Source organism: Acomys minous (genome assembly GCF_964271855.1).
Source record: "Acomys minous genome assembly, chromosome: 11".
Classification (NCBI taxonomy): Eukaryota; Metazoa; Chordata; class Mammalia; order Rodentia; family Muridae; genus Acomys; species Acomys minous.
In genome coordinates this window covers 57979605-57995322 of record NC_140492.1, presented here as the reverse complement: position 1 = coordinate 57995322, position 15718 = coordinate 57979605, and the positions used below count along the sequence as shown (strand labels likewise).

Sequence of the window (15718 nt, the reverse complement as noted above, 5' to 3'; positions counted from 1 at the left end):
TTGTTTTTTAATAAATATAGCACTTTATTTATCCTTTGAGAATTCCATGCATGCAGACAGTATAGATCAGTCATGTTCACTCTTCCCCGTAGCCACTGTCCATCTCCTCCCAGATTACCATCACTGTATAACTTCATGCCCTCTCCCTCTTCCTTCCTCCCTCCCTCCCAGTGAATCCAATCCTTGCTGCCCATAAATCCATGGGTGTGAAGCCATCCATAGAAGCATGGAGAACCTGCCAAGGACCGCACCTTTCCCTCCCCTCACAGCCATCAACTATCGATAGCTTCCCAGCTTGAGGTGGGAGTTTATGTGCTGTCCCCCTAACCGGAAGGATTTTTTTTGAAAGTATTTTTGCAAGGCTGGGCATTTGTGTTTACATCCTCAAAGACTGAGCCCAGGGGTCTCCTCTGGAACACCTACTTAAAGGGCCAGTCTTCTTGCCTGCGCTTAGTGTGCAGTTCCCTGTTGATGGGACGTGGACAGACTTCATGGCTCACGTTTGTAGAATGCTTTTTACGATTACTCCTAAGTGGTCTGGGGGGATGCTCAGTAGTTGCGAGTCCTTCCTGCTCTTCCAGAGGACCCGAGTTTGGTTCCCAGTACCCACATCAGGTGGCCCTGAAGTTACAAGTGTCTGTAACTCCAGGTCCAGAGGACCAGCTGTCCTCTTCTAGACAACCACCGGTACAGTCACACAAACACACACATCCACATAAAAACAAATAAGTAAATGTTAGTTAGGTGGATTAGAGAAAAGTTATGATGGTGTGCAGCCTTGTTCTGTGGCTCGCTGATTTACAACCAGCTTTACTAAAAGGAGAAGAAGCATTTCCGAGGAATCTCTACTGTGATTCTGGCCAGGGTCACTTAATATTAATAATGTCCGTTAAACCTGGTACTGTGGTGTATTTGAAATGAATTCACATTTCTAACTTGACTGGACCCCACCCTCTCTTCATCTGCATGTTTCATGCTAACAGACCCTCATAGTCTGGCTTTTTTTTAAAGACAAAGTCTTACTACCTGGAACTCACAGAGATCTGCCTATCTCTGCCTCCCAAGTGCTGAGATTAAAGATGTGAATCACCATGCCTGCCTCTGGCCCTAAATCTTTGAGTAGTTTTCCTTCTAGAACAGTGGTTCTCAACCTCCCTTAATGCTGTGACTCTTTAATACAGTATACATTTTAACTAATACATAAAATTATTTCATTGCTACTTCATAACTGTAATGTTGCTACTGTTGTGAGTCATAATATAAATACCTGTGTTTTCCTATGGTCTCAGGTGACCTCTGTGAAAAGGTCATTTGACTCCCCCCAAAAATTCTTGAGACCCACAGGTTGAGAACTGCTGTTCTGGAACCTTCCAGGGAGTTTTGCTATCTTTTATAGTCCTTCAGACTTACTGGGGATTTCTCTTCCCTAAGTGACCTGGATGTTCTGTTGTGGGTGACATCAGACTGCCCACTAAAGTGCTCACGAGAGAGGCCTGTGGTGCAGAGGGAAGACCCCAGTGCCTGAGGCCAATGCGGAAGCAAGCCTCTGCCCTGTTTTTAAAGTTGGCCAGGCATCTAGCCTACCAAGCAAGCTCTGCATACCTCTCCTTCTATTGAATGACTATCTTTCTGGGTCTGTGATGCAGGAGCTGCGGGCATGCAGGCAAGAATGCCAAAGGAGAGTGGGCCGGATCTGCTACGGCCGACTCGGAGTCAGCCTGCCTAGCTGGCCGGCTCGGTTAAACAAGGATAAGCAATGGAATGCTGGGTCAGGGAAAGTGTTTGTGTGATCTAAGGAGAAGTCCACCGCTTAGACCAGTCAGCCTAGTGATGCCACAGCAGGGGATGCGCTTGCAGATGACAGGCTAAGGGTATGGTGGGAGGATCTGATGACCTAAAAGGTGGCACCGGCTGATGGTCCGTACACACACAGTCTGTGTTGTCTGGGCCTCCTTTGCTGCCCTAGCTACACGTGTGTGGTGCTGGTTGGGTTTTTGTCAAATCGAGACAATGCCTCCATCAGATTGGCCTGCAGGCAAATCTGTGGACCTTTTTTGTTTGTTTGTTTGTCTGTTTTGATTAATAATTAATGTGGGAGGGACCAGCCCACTGTGGGCAGGTAGCCCTGGTGCAGTAAGAAAGCAGGCCTCGCAAGCTATGGGGAGCAAGCCAGGAAGCAGCACCCCTCCACGGCTCTATTTCAGTTCCTGCCTCAGGGATGGACTTTTACCTAGAACTTGAAAATAACATAAACTCTCTTTCTTTCCCAACTTGCTTTTGGTCGGTATTTTAGTACAGCAACAGAATCCAGACTAGAACTCACTGTTCAATGTAGCATCTTTCCACGGCCCAGATAGCCAGGAGTTAGCCTGTTTCTGAACAGAAACTGTGTCTTACAGCACCAAAGCAGGCCCAGGAAGATAGAGCCAGGGCTTACCAGAAAGACCAGAAGGCATTGTGCTCCACCCGTTCCTGCTTCGGCCTCTCTTGATGAGGTTGATTTCCATGCACTGCTGTTTTGATCATGGGGTGGGTGAGAGTGGGGCTGTAAACAAAGCCGCAAATGGCAGGATCGAGGCGGGGAGGAAGCTCTCTCCTGAAGGCAGAAATGTGTATGTGTATGTCAAATTGTGTGAGGGCGACTACAATTGGGCGCTAAATTTAGTATGAGCTTCCTGGAAATGGGGGGCACAAAGGGAAGCTGGGTCCAGCATGCGATTGTTGCTGGACAAAGTAAGCAGACAGTTTTTGTCCATAGGCGGCGAGTGTTTCATGGGCAGTAATGCTAGGAGCGCTGAAGGTCGTAAGAGAAAATGCTTTTTCAGTCGCTGGCTCGTGAGAACCGTGCTAATGTTCTCCGAAGGTGACATTTTGTAGAGGCTCAGTGAGAGCTGGGGAGGTCCTAATGGGCCTTGAGTTATGGGAGTCTTTCCTGTGGGCAGCTGAGCTGCTGTGGGCCAGGTAAATTGCTTTGTGGTGATGTCACTCTGTGAAAGGGAGAGGAGAGAGATAACTTGCAGCGTTTTGGGTTTTGCCTGTTTTGTTCTAACATCAGCTGCCTCAGCGGTACTTCTGGGGAGTTCTGGATAACAGTCCGGGCTGAGCAACGGGATGACGCCTGAGGCTCCGGGGTTTTGTTCTGTGGCTGGCAAGTGACACATGCTCGCACCAGGTGAGCAGTGTTCTCCCCATGGCCTGTTACAATGCCTAGGGACGTAGTTCTGGCCTTGCCCTCGTGGGTGGCCTTCCATCTTTAAATTTTTTTTATTTAAAATATTTTATTAGATTTATTGATTGTATAGGGGAACGCACATGCCACTGTGTGTGAGAGTGAGAAGACAGTGTGTAGGAGTGCGTTCTTCCCTTGCCAGCATGGAGGGCACAGGGTTGAACACTTGGCAAGTTTGGCTGCGTTTCCAGCCCTTTTCTTTCTTTTCTTCTTCTTTTAAAATTTTTTCTTTTCTTTCTTCTTTTTCTTTTCCCTAACTTTTGCCTTTTCTGAGGTTTAAACTCAGAAGGCTTCCCCGCTTCGAATGGCTGCTTCAGGGTAGCCATCCTTGAATGGCAGTTGTTCAACTGCCTGCTGGTTAGAAGAGCAGCGAGTCTCCTCCTAGTCCATGCAGCAGGCTCCCTTGCCGGGTCAGAAGCCACGCCTGTGGACAAACTAGGCAAGCATTCCCTTTTTTTAGAGGCACTGCTTGGCAGAAGTGTTCGCACTCCTTTCCTGTGAGGATTAAATGAATATATGAAACGTACATATTAGGCACTTAGCACAATGCCCGAGGTCCTGTGGTTGGCTCACTTCAGGGTAGCCGTTTGGTTTGCTTAGGTTTAGTGTTGAGACAGGGTCTTACTCTATAGTTGTGGTGGGCCTGGAACTTGCTGTGTAGACCAAACTGGCTTCTAGTTCATGATCTTCCTGCCTCGGCCTCCCAAGGTTACAGCATGTGCTCTCATGTCCAAGCGCAGTAGCTTATTATTACAGTGATGAGGTGAAGGGGCAGTGTGTGCACAGTCCTTAGGTCAGGGGAAACAGAGCCGTCTTCCTCTGTGATTCAGCGTTTGTGGACGGAGTGATTGTATTTCTGTGGTCGTTTCTTTGTTTGAAAAATATCAAAATGGACAAGTCTGGAATTTTCAAGCTGAACTCAGTGGTTTTTTTTTTAAAGATTGTATTTATAATTGCGTGCACAGGTATATGCACAAGAATCAAGGTGCCCTCAGAAGCCAGGAGAGGATGCCGGAGTTGCGAACCACCTGGTGTGAGTGCTGTAAACCAAACTCAGGTCCTCTGAAGGAGCAGTCATTTCTATCCCCCACCACTGTGTTTGAAGAGTCTGTAGGGGAAAAAATGACATAATGTAACTGATGAAAAATAAAAATGTTTCTTTTAAAGTAATTTGGAGACCATTTCTGGGACAAATCCATCCATCTCTGTATCACTTCTTCCTTATGTAAAAGTGGCTTTTGTTTTTGGTTTTGGTTTTGTTTTGCAAGGCTGGATGCCTTTGCACCCACATCTTGATAGGTGGTTATCTCAATGGGATAGCCTGCATATACATCTGTTTTCATCAAAGTCCAGGAATCACAGCAGCAGGCCGTGTTCCGGGTATCAGGGGATCCAAGGTTTTGCACAAGAGTAAAAAGAACCCTATTAGCCAGACTGTGGTCTCTGTTTCTGTGTTTGTGTGTGTGTGTGTGTGTGTGTGTGTGTGTGTGTGTGTGTGTGTGTGTCTGTCTGTCTGTCTGTCTGTCTGTCTGTCCTATTCTTATTATTTGTCTATTTTTATTTTACATGCATTGATGTTTTGCCCAAATGTGTGTCAGATCTCCTGGAACTGGAGTTACAGACAGTTGCGAGCTGCCGCGTGGGTGGTGGGAATTGAACCCAGGTCCTCTGGAAGAGCAGCCAGTGCTCTAAACTGCTGAGTCATCTCTCCAGCCCTCCTACACTTTCTAACTATGTCTAAAATCTGTTCGTGCTTTTGGCCACAGCTGCACATAAAACTGGCCTTCAAAGAACTATTTATACTAGCAGCTTCCTTTTTTCCATTTTCAGATCCGTGATTACAGCTGGAAGCCTTTCATGGGATAGGTATAGACGGCTCTTATTGCTGTTGGCTTCAAGTGGAAAAGAAAATAAAGCCCCCTTTTTCCTTGCCTGCCATTGTTTTGCTCCCCAGCTTTCCTGTACCTTATTCTTGCCTGTGATAAGGATATCTTGTGGTTCTGGGTTTGAACCCAGGACCTCATGGTTGCTAAGTAAGCTCCCTGCCACTGAGCTACATCCTCAGCCCTTTGGTGTCAGGGCTTTAAGGTACCTTCTTAGAGGTCAGTTCTTTTTGTTGTTGTTTGTTTGTTTTTTCAAGACAGGGTCTCTCCGTGTAGCACTGGCCATCCTAGAACTCACTATGTAGACCAGGCTGGCCTTGGATTCTGAGATCTGCCTGCCTCTGCCTCCCAAGTGCTGGGATCGAAGGCGTGCACTTACGACCACGTGACTAGCAGTCAGTTTTTAAGTACCCTTGGGAAGTTTCCCTCTGGAGGGCAGCTCTCAGCTGGGCAGCTATGATGAGGGGCAGACCATGCACATGGAACAACGGTATAACTGAGTTCTTGAGGCTCTTGACAGTTACCCAAGGATTACCATCCATCTTATTGATCAGAAAAAAACTGTTGGCAGCCTACAGTTTTGGATTTCCAGGGTGCTCCCTGGAGTATGCTGGTTTGAAGATAGCTCCCTATCGCTTAGCAAGGCTTAGTAACAAAAGTAATGGAGTCTGTCTGCTATTAGGTGAAAATCTCTGGGACACTAATACATTCTATTAGCTAGTAGTTCTGTTAATGAGAGCATTTTGAACGGTCTTTCAAATAAGCTTTATGCTGGCCACGACTTGGGGAGTAGTCAGGAGTCTTTGATGTTGACTAGGTCGGGAGCTACTACTCTCCTAAGCTGGTAATGTCTTGACAGTGTTCTGCAGAGCCCTAGTGCTGACTGAGGGGTTGCACACCCTCTTCTGGCTTAAACTTGATTCACCATGTGGACTGGATTTTAATCTACCATAGCATTGAACAAAAGGGTTACATCGCTAAAAACAAACCCAAACCGCCAGCAGCAGGCTTATCGCGGTGGCCTATACTGTGGGATTCCCGCACTGTGGAATGCAGTCCCGCTACAGAAAACAAGACAAGCTGTCTCTTTGTCTGGGTCTCTCCTATCTTCTTAGCTCGCATAGCAAAAAAAAAAAAAAAAACTTAATCTGGTGAGTGATTGATTGTGTCTCTAACCAGCTCTGTGAGACCCAGAACTGTCGAGGAGAACGCCAAGAAGGGTCTCCCAGATGCACTTGCATGCACCGACGTGTTACAAAAATCTGCTCTCTATTACATCCATAGAATTCAGATATAGAGAGCAAATGTAGTAAGCATTTTAGAGTCCTGATCTTCCTGGCTGTTCAATTAGTTTTGAAGCACATTTTTTTTTCTTCTGTCTTAGCTTCTGGAAGTATAAAGAGTCTCAATAACTCCACCGCTCTCCCAAACCCGTCAGCCACCCAGACAAAGAGTACACACGTCAACAACACATTCACTAATGGCCTCTCAAGGATGCTCCGGTCCTTGCCTGTCAGTGTGGAACCTGTAAATGAGACCAAGAGTTTCTCCGAGCCCTCCAGACTGGCCATAACTTCAGCGTCAGTCCACTCTTCCCCCTCTGGGGTGGACACAAGAGCAAACAGCAGACAAACTGAGAGCCCGGAAGATGGAGAAGGCACCGGGCTGTCTACAGAACAGGGATACAGGCTTCCATCTCTACACTGGCAAAGTGACTCCTCCAGTAAGTAGTCCGCCTTCATCTGACTCATGGGCATCTTCTAGAGTCAGATGTCCTTAGGGGGGTCTCCTTAGGACCATTTGCAATCTCTGAAGGAGTATGTGACCTTGGTGACACCAGAGCCTTTATCCGATGTATCCCACTGTTGCCTTTTTAATCTTTGGGTGTGGACAAGTGCCGTCCCTACGGATGAGACCACTAAGACTTGGAGGGCTTAAGTTAAAGCAAGCACAGCTTCCTTAGCTCACTCAGCAGAATGGAGACCTCAGCCTTGGGGCTGTCAAGGTTGGGTCCGTCTTCTTTTCATTCTATAAGGGCCATCTTCAAAATGAGATCTGGTCTCTGCTCTTCAGAGCCGCATCCAGTGGCTTTGTGTGTAGACCATCCTTATGAATAAGTTGCCAGACATAAATATACTTCCCAGATTTGGTTTGGCTTACTCCTTATAGCTTCTTTTACATCAGAAGTAGAAGAAGGTTTATCAATATTCCAGCAGTTTTTAGAGAGGATAAAAACCCCTGCCCTACCTATGATATTTATGCACAGTGAGCTTGTTGGATGTAGTGGCTCCTCCCTCAAGCTACTTCTCAAGGGACAGAAACACTCACGCCTATAAATTACTGTTTGCACATGCTGCTCACGTCTCCTGTTTACCAACTTTTATTTTCAGTATTACTGTATTGCTGACATCCAGTCATTTTAGAAAAATTTACAACAGGGTGACATGTGTAGGGGGGCTCATATAAACACTATCCAAGATTCCTTGGCAGAGGGAGACTTGCCTTAGAGGGGACGCCCATCTTGGCTGCTAAGCATCTTTCCCAGGTCCACTAATGGCCTTTCCTCCCCTGTAATATCCCACAGCCTTCGGAGGCCGTCAGCTTGCAGGCAGCTCGGAAGCAGGAAATGGAAGTGCCACGCCTCTGACTGAGACTGCCTTTAGGTCAGTCCCCACCACTGGTGGCAGAGAGAGCACAGGACAGTGGTTCCCCTCCAAGAACAAGACATCTACAGATACAGCAGAAAGCTCTGCTTGGCATCCAGACTCTGGGAACATGCACACTGCACAGCAGCCCCGGGGTGGCGGCTCAGGGTTGGGTGGGAGGAGTTCCTCGGAGTCTTCATCTTCTTCGTCTACATCTTCCTCCGAAAGTCTGGATTCCTCAGCACCACATGGAGAACACTCAAGTGAGTTCTTATTGCATGGAAGTATACCACAGAGACTTAGGATGTGTCCGATCCTTTGACCTACTAAAGCATACATTAGGAAGGCGATTTTGCCATTCCCAGGCCGTTCATTCTCTCAGCTGGTTAATGCAAATATGCCCACATGTCCCATCCTTTTGTCTGGCACATCTCAACTCTTTTTCTGTGCTGTACGTATATACATGGGTACGTGCACACGAGTGTGCAGATGCAGGTGGAGGCCAGTGGTCAACCTCTGGCACTGTTCCTCAGAAGCTATCTACTTTATTTTGTAGACAAGTCTCTCACTTAGGCTTGGGGCTCACTAATTAAATAAGGCCGTCTCCATGTCTCTAGTGTGGAGCTTACAGGAGGAGGGTGCCGCTCTCGGCTTTTTATGTGGGTGCTGGGGATTGAACTCAGGTCCTGATGCTTGCACAGCAAGCACTTTTCAGACTGAGCCTATCCCCAGCCCCACATCTGAGCTTTTGATGCCTCTTCTCTCGTATAGAACTCCGGGCCTTCTATGCCCACACCTCCTGTGGTATAGCCTGCCCCAAACCCAGTACCTTCTACTCGTAGAACTGCTGGACATTTCCTGTGAAAGCAAGCATATCATGTATGGTCTTTTGTGTATTTAATTTCACATGGCCTCAAGATTCAATAGGTATGTATCTGTACTTCTGAATAATATTTTATCTAAGAGGTCCCTCTGCCTGTTCAGGGTTACATTTTATGTGGGTACATACTGTCTTGTAATAACCAAGTTATACAGTAGTATCCTTTTTAAGTTTTTGAGAAACTGGCAAACTATTTTACAAAGTGAATGCGTGTATGTATATACACACATAGAGAGAGTGGTAAAAATTTGCATTTCTCAGCTCATCACTCTAGTGATAATGAACATCTATACATGTAGTCATTGCCCATGTGTGCGTCTTCTTTGAAGATACATATTTGAATATTTTAACTATTTAAAAATTAAGCTATCGTTTTTCTCATTGGATATAAGGGTTTTTTTAAAAAAAATTTTTGTATATTCTGGACACTTGGTCCCTTTGATATGTATAATTCACTGCATTTTCTACCATTCTGTGATTTGGCATTTTTACTTTTTAAAAATTTATTTATTTTCATTGTATGTCCATTAGTGTTTTGCCTGCATGTGTGTCTATGTGAAGGTGTCAGATCCCCTGGAATTGGAGTTATAGGCAGTTGTGAGCTGCTGTGTGAGTGCTGGGAATTGAACCCAGGTCCTCGGGAAGAGCAGCCGGTGCCCTTACCCACTGAGCCAGCTCTGTAGCCTGGCATTTTCACTTTTTGGTGGTATTACTGAAGCATGAAAGTTTTTAATCTTGGTAAAGTCTAATAAGAGATTTTAGAACAATTGTTTTTTGTTTGCCTTTTGTTTTGTGGGCTATTTGAGTAATGCTTTTTGAGTGATTTTGAGAGCGATTCCCAGTGGTTTTGTTATCATAAAGTACAGGTGCTGGCTAACGCAAACATGCTTGTCATCACACTCACAGCGGACTTAAATTCTTACCCCGCCCCCACTGCTAATAACTCATTTCCTCCATAAGAGAACCCTCACCGATGGAGAGAGGCCACAGCTTAGTATTACACCCGAAACTCGCAAACGCATCTGATCACATGTGTGAGCCTGGTGTGATAGTGCGCGCCTCTTAAACCTAGCATTTGGGAGGCAGAGGCAAGTAAATGTCTATGAGTTCAAGTCCTGCCTGGTCTATGTAGCAGTAGTGCACCCAGGCCTAAATAGTGAGATCCTTTCTTAAAAAGAAAAGGAAAAACAAACAAACAAACAAACAAACAAACAAACAAACCAGGGCCCAGGTTTTTTACCTCCTCAAAGCAAGACCGTAGATCCCTTTCCCCAACCCCACCCTGAGTCGTGAGGGCTGAATTCGGGTTCTTGTGCGCACCAAGCAACAAGCGCTGACACTGTGCTGTGCCCCAGCAGTCTTTGGTTCTGCAGCCTTTCCTTTCACATCTCTTCAGGACACTTCTCTCCGCAGGTAATGTCCCGTTGTTTTATGTGGAAAACACAATCTCATTGCGATCAGACCTGCAGGTGATTAAAAGGCTAGCTGGGCCTATAGAGAGTAGAGGTGGGGATAGGGGGACAGGAAGTGGGGAGAGCACTCGCTGCTTTTGTAGCACCCACATCAGGCAGCTCCCACCCTCACATAATCCTGATTCTGGCCTCCGTGGGCACCTAAACCCATATGCACATAGGTACGTGTGCGTGTGCGCGCACGCACGCACGCACACACACACACACACACACACACACACACACACACACACACACACATTTTAAAAATCTTTTTCCCCCAACTACATAAGGAGTAGCCATCTTCCTGAAATGATCTCCCTGTGGATTAGTATTTAGTATTAGTATTAGATCTCACTGTGGATTTGCCTCTGACTCAGCCAAAGCTGATTGACTGTGGCACCAAGTGTGGATAGTGCTCAGCCCGCCCCTTGCTAGGTTTCAGACTCAGCTGGCTCAGGCTATGGTCCCTCACTCTGTTGAGAGCCTATATCCCCAATGTGATTGTCGGCCTGCCTAAATTTCACTTGTGGAGCCTGTGAGATCTCTCAGCCACTATCTTACTCCCTTCGCCCACAAAGTTCCAAGCTGGGACTCTCGCATCCCTGCTGAGTGAGTCAACACCCAGGTGTCTCTCAAGTCCTTCAGCAAGCCTTAAGTCATCTTCATGGGTCCTGGCTTACTGATGCCCTGCGTCACTCATGCCCTGTCCGCATGCTCATTTCCGGTTGAAGGTTCTTTTCTGTGCCAGGATGGAAAGAATGGGGAACAGGAATTCTTCGGATCTGGTGTCCAGCTGTGTTTGTTGCCCTTGGTTTTTGGCACCATCAAGAAGTCGCAAGTGCCCCAGGCCTCAGGGCCCTTAGTGATAGCCAGTGTAGCTAACAGCTCTCAGCCTGGGCTTTGAGACCCTTAACTTTGAAAGCTTGACTCTCTGGTGACCAGGGCCTTTGGGGCCTCTTCATTGACTTCTTACCTTTTATTAATTTGTTATTCTCTTTTATGGCCTCTGTTGCTTTTTTCCCCCTGATCTGGCCATTCTACTCCAGGTGTCTACCACTGTCTGGATCATATCTGGGGAGCCTAGGTGCAATCGGGTGCCAGGTGCTGCCAGGATTAGTCAATTGTGGGCATCTGCACCCACTGGGGATCCCAGCAGACAGAGAGGATCAGTAGGCGAGCATCTCTACCTACTGGGCTTGCTGCCGTGCCTAATGATCTTAGCTCCATCCCCAGAAGGCAAATGGTGGAAGGAGAAAACAGATCCCACAAAATCATCCTCTAAATTCCCTACTCCTGCTGTGACATGTTCACCCACACATAAATGCATAAATAAAAATACAAAATTAAAAAAATACTAACCTTAACCTTCATGCTTTTAGGCGGGGAAGGGGGTTCGAGATGGGGTTTCTCTGTGCAGCCCTGGCTGTCCTGGAACTTGCTCTGTAGACTGGGCTGGCCTTGAACTCAGAGATCCTCCTGCCTCCCAAGTGTGCCACCACTGTCTATAGGTATCCGTACTATTTTTTTTGACCCACGGTGACTGACACTTCACAGACCCCATTCTTAACCTGCCACCAGAATCTCTGATAAAACTCCTATTGGAGTGTGTGTGTGTGTGTGTGTGTGTGTGTGTGTAGTGGCTGGTTGCTTTTATTAAAGGGGAGGCATGCAGAAGGGTTTTGGGACCATTTCCTGTGTGTGTGTGTGTGTGTGTGTGTGTGTGTGTGTGTGTGTGTAGTGGCTGGTTGCTTTTATTAAAGGGGAGGCATGCAGAAGGGTTTTGGGACCATTTCCTCTGTGTGTGTGTGTGTGTGTGTGTGTGTGTGTGTGTGTGTGTGTGTATGCATGTATTTCTGACTGTCATGTTTTATCACTGAGGAGAAATCTAGTATTCTGGATCCTTTGGCTACTGTGAATGCAGGACACCTGAACAGAGGTGTCAACCCTCTGGTCACAGGTAAAGAGCCTCAGGGAAGCCTCTGGGCCTGAACACGAGGCTAAAAGTCCTGTCCCTGTGCTTACCTGCCCTCCCTTCCCTACAGCTCAGGAAGATGGTGCATTGCTGAGTGACAGCTCGGACCAGATGGAGAGCACTTCCGGGTTGCGCACCCCACACATGCACACCTCTGTGATGTTCACCCGGAGCGGGGAGCGCACACTGCGATCCGTCAGCCTCTCACAGACAGCAACCCACCCTGCGCACCCCACTCCTCGAGTGAACGTGACAGAGTACGCCGGCCTGCTGTCTAGGGCACCTACCCTTGGAGGTGCGTCTTCCCACAGTCCTCTTCCTCTGCCATCTGTAATTGACTCGTAGTCCCCGGGATGGTTAGGTTGGCTGGCAACCCAAAAAGTATCTTAGAAGCTCATTAGGAAAAGAACTGGGGTCTCCTGCTGGCATCCCCTCTTACTTGCTTGAGGTGTATGGGGTGACATTTGCCAGAGAGCTCTAAAATAAAGGGGAAATGTAACTATTTCCCGGGAAGAAATACCTCATTTGACAGAGTGGAAAGTTGGGCGTGTTTTCTTTTTTCCATTTGATAATGGCAATTACTGTTTGGGATCTTGGGAGCTTTTCAGTGCCTGGTTGCTTTTATTAAAGGGGGACATGAGGAAGGGCTTGGGGAACATATCCTATTTTTAGGCTCCTGGTCCCCACTTCCGTCTCTATGGCTGCTCCTTACAGGAGGGATCAGCTCTGAGCCCACCCTGACTATGCTAGCCTTCCCCTGCTGTCTTCACTCAGGGTGCTGGCCACGAGGAATCATCGCCTCTCAAAGGCGCTTTGTGGATAAGACACAAATGATATTTCACCGTGCTCGCTTCAAAGATTCCTTGTTTACTTGACCCAACTTCGTCTTTTCTCTTTGTAGTCACGGGACTTAGCTACAGTCGAGAGCTAAGTGGCTCAGCCACTGAACAAAGGACTTCCGGTGACCACACAGACCACGCCTATGTTTCATCTACTTTCACCAAAGGAGAACGGGCCTTGCTGTCCATTACAGATAACACTTCCTCCTCAGAGGCCAGCGAGAGCTCAACCTCTTCCGTTCACATCACAGACGCCTCTCCTTCTCAAGCTCTGACTAGAAGCGCTAACGCGTCGTCTTATGATGGCGAACCTGCTCCGTCTTCCACCGGGTCACTGGTTCCGCATACGTCCAACCCTCCATCCTACACATCCACCATTAATATGCCAAACACGTCGGTTCTTGAGGGCAGCACCAAATCTGTTGAGGACCCATCTGATTCAGGGGCCCCTTTACCTCTTCCCTCAAGGTCACAACCCCATCAATTCTCATCAACCTTACCACCATTGACTGGGTCTCCCAAACAGCAGCTAAAGTCTACCTCTGAGACAACCACACCTTTACCCTCCTCATCATCGCCGTTACCTATCTCCTTGATGGCGTCCACTCTTGCCCCACACTCTGTCCCACAAACACCTTTGCCCCATTCATCTTCTTCTACCCTGATCCCTCACAGGGCGAGGGAGCCACGAGTGACTTCAGTCCAAATGTCAACAACGGTATCAGCCATAGCATTGTTCCCCAGTAACCAAACAGCAGACCCCAAGAACCAGAGCACCCCACAGCAAGAGAAACCCATCACGGAAGCAAAGTCCCCGAGCTTGGTGTCGCCACCCACAGACTCTACCAAAGCCGTAACTATGAGCCTTCCTCCGGGGGCCCCTCAGTCCCCAGCCTTAGTGGAGTTCTCCACAGAGCCAGCCCTTCCAGCCACAAGCACCAGCTTAGCCCAGACGTCTCCAGCTTTGACATCTGCCATGCCTCAGACTACCCATTCTCCTGTCACCAGTCCCAGGACTCCGTCAAGTACAGAAGCTTTGACCCCAGGCACTGTAGTTGTCCACACTACTCCAGAGAAACAACACCTGCCAACCAACCCTGAAATTCTAGTGCCTCAAATCCCAACAGAGGGGGCCGTCACCACAGAGGAGAGCCAGGTGCCTATGGCTCCCACCACTCACTCAGTCCCTCTGACCACTACGGCCACGTCAGCAGAAGAAGAGACCACAGAGCTTAGCCGAGCAGAAGAGTCCAGCTCGGTTTCATATTTTCTCAGAACCTCTTCACCTCAAACCACAGAGGTTTCTACAGCTGAAGTGTTGACTTCCAGATACACCACCTTTGCTGCTCAGAGCACCCCACTGTCACCAACAGCGTTGTCACCTCCAACCTCAGGTAAAGTCCATCTTACAAACACACCCAACTGACCGCCAGGCCCTGTCCGGCATTAAAGCTGTAAGGGGCTTGGGATTTGTGTGACTTGGTGGATGTTGCTAGTATTTGAGACAGTGTCTGTTTGATGACCTAGAAAATGACTCCCACTGAAAGGCAAAACATGACGTCTGGGTAGTAAGGGCTGAATATTCTAATATCCCCTCCCCCCAAGTTACGTGATTCTTTCTAAAAGAAGAGAGAGGACACTTGCCCTGTGTGACATGCACAGAAGATACAACTGTGGCCTTTAATGCACGCTGTTAAGTCATCCAAGGCTGGAGCCAGGCATAGATGGAGGTTTGGACAGTAGAGAAATTGAAAAAGCAACTTTGGCTGGCCTAGGATGTACCAATTTGCACCTCTCCAGCACCACAAAAGAAAAAAGAAGCTTTGGGTAGTCTGTCAGAGGTAGGGGTGGATTTGAATGCCTGCTCTCAAGAGAGCGGGCCTAAGAGCTTCCTAGTCAGTCAGCTCAGGGCCTTCCCCAGGGTCAAAGGCTTCTCTCCATCAAGTGAGGCTCAGAGGTCTTGTCTCCCTGGTTCTGTTGTTAGTTGGTAACCAGAGGCCGTGAAAACAAACGGATGCTCAGCAGACCTCTTCACGGAAGACTGCCTAACCGGAGTTTCTTTGCCTTGTCCATTTGGCGTGTTGAAGGGACCCGTGTAAGGAAGAGAGAACCAACCCAGAGCAGAGGAAGGTAGAAACAGGAAACAGCAGGATGTGGTTGGTGTTCACAGTCCACTTGTAGTTGACCCAGAACTGCTGTTGAGGAAGGCGAGACAGACTGGCAGCTTAAGTTGGAGAGAAAGGAGAGAAATGCTGTGTTGGGAGCTACAGCAGAGCTCAGTTAGCAGTGATTTCAGTTAGTGAGGATGAACTGGGGTTCAGGGTCACACACCGTCCCCACTGCTAGGCCACGGCGCCCCCTTTCTCAGCAATCTGAGTATGTCTAAGAAGTAAAAGGTAATTGCTTCTCCAGAAAAATGTTCATTTCCACCGGCCAATATGTGTAGTACCAGGTTCACCAGGCTCCCTTAAAGCAAGTGTTGGGTGCTATGGTTACTGTAGGCGAGTGTTCACAGCATATTCACTGGAAACTATACAGTTATATCACAGGCACAGCGTTTAATTATATAGGTGCCCTGCTCATGTAGGATACTAAGTAACATTTAAAGTTTGGGGGCTGAAGAGACGACTCAGTGTCTGTTTAGAGTACAGCCTGTTCATGCAGTGGTCCTGAGTTTGCTTTCCAGCACCCACATGGAGCAACTTAACAACCACTTGTAACTCTGAATCCAGGGTATGCAACATTCTCTCCTGGCCTCCGTAAACAGTGTGTCCACCTGCTCATAGCCACCTCCCACATACACATAATTTCACAAT

At 47.8% G+C, this 15718-nt stretch overlaps 1 protein-coding gene across 3 annotated transcripts in view; it reads left to right on the top strand.

Moving 5' to 3' along the window:
• Positions 1–15718, top strand: part of HEG1 (heart development protein with EGF like domains 1) — an 81384-nt gene that overhangs the window by 25649 nt on the left and 40017 nt on the right. For 2 of the 3 annotated variants that reach the window (XM_084802114.1, XM_084802115.1), the window contains exons 4-7: positions 6497–6835; positions 7697–8020; positions 12134–12358; positions 12965–14296. In XM_084802114.1, the coding sequence (XP_084658240.1) occupies positions 6497–6835; positions 7697–8020; positions 12134–12358; positions 12965–14296 (2220 nt within the window). The remainder of the gene's footprint in view (positions 1–6496; positions 6836–7696; positions 8021–12133; positions 12359–12964; positions 14297–15718) is intronic. The other variant, XM_084802116.1, reaches the window with a different exon arrangement.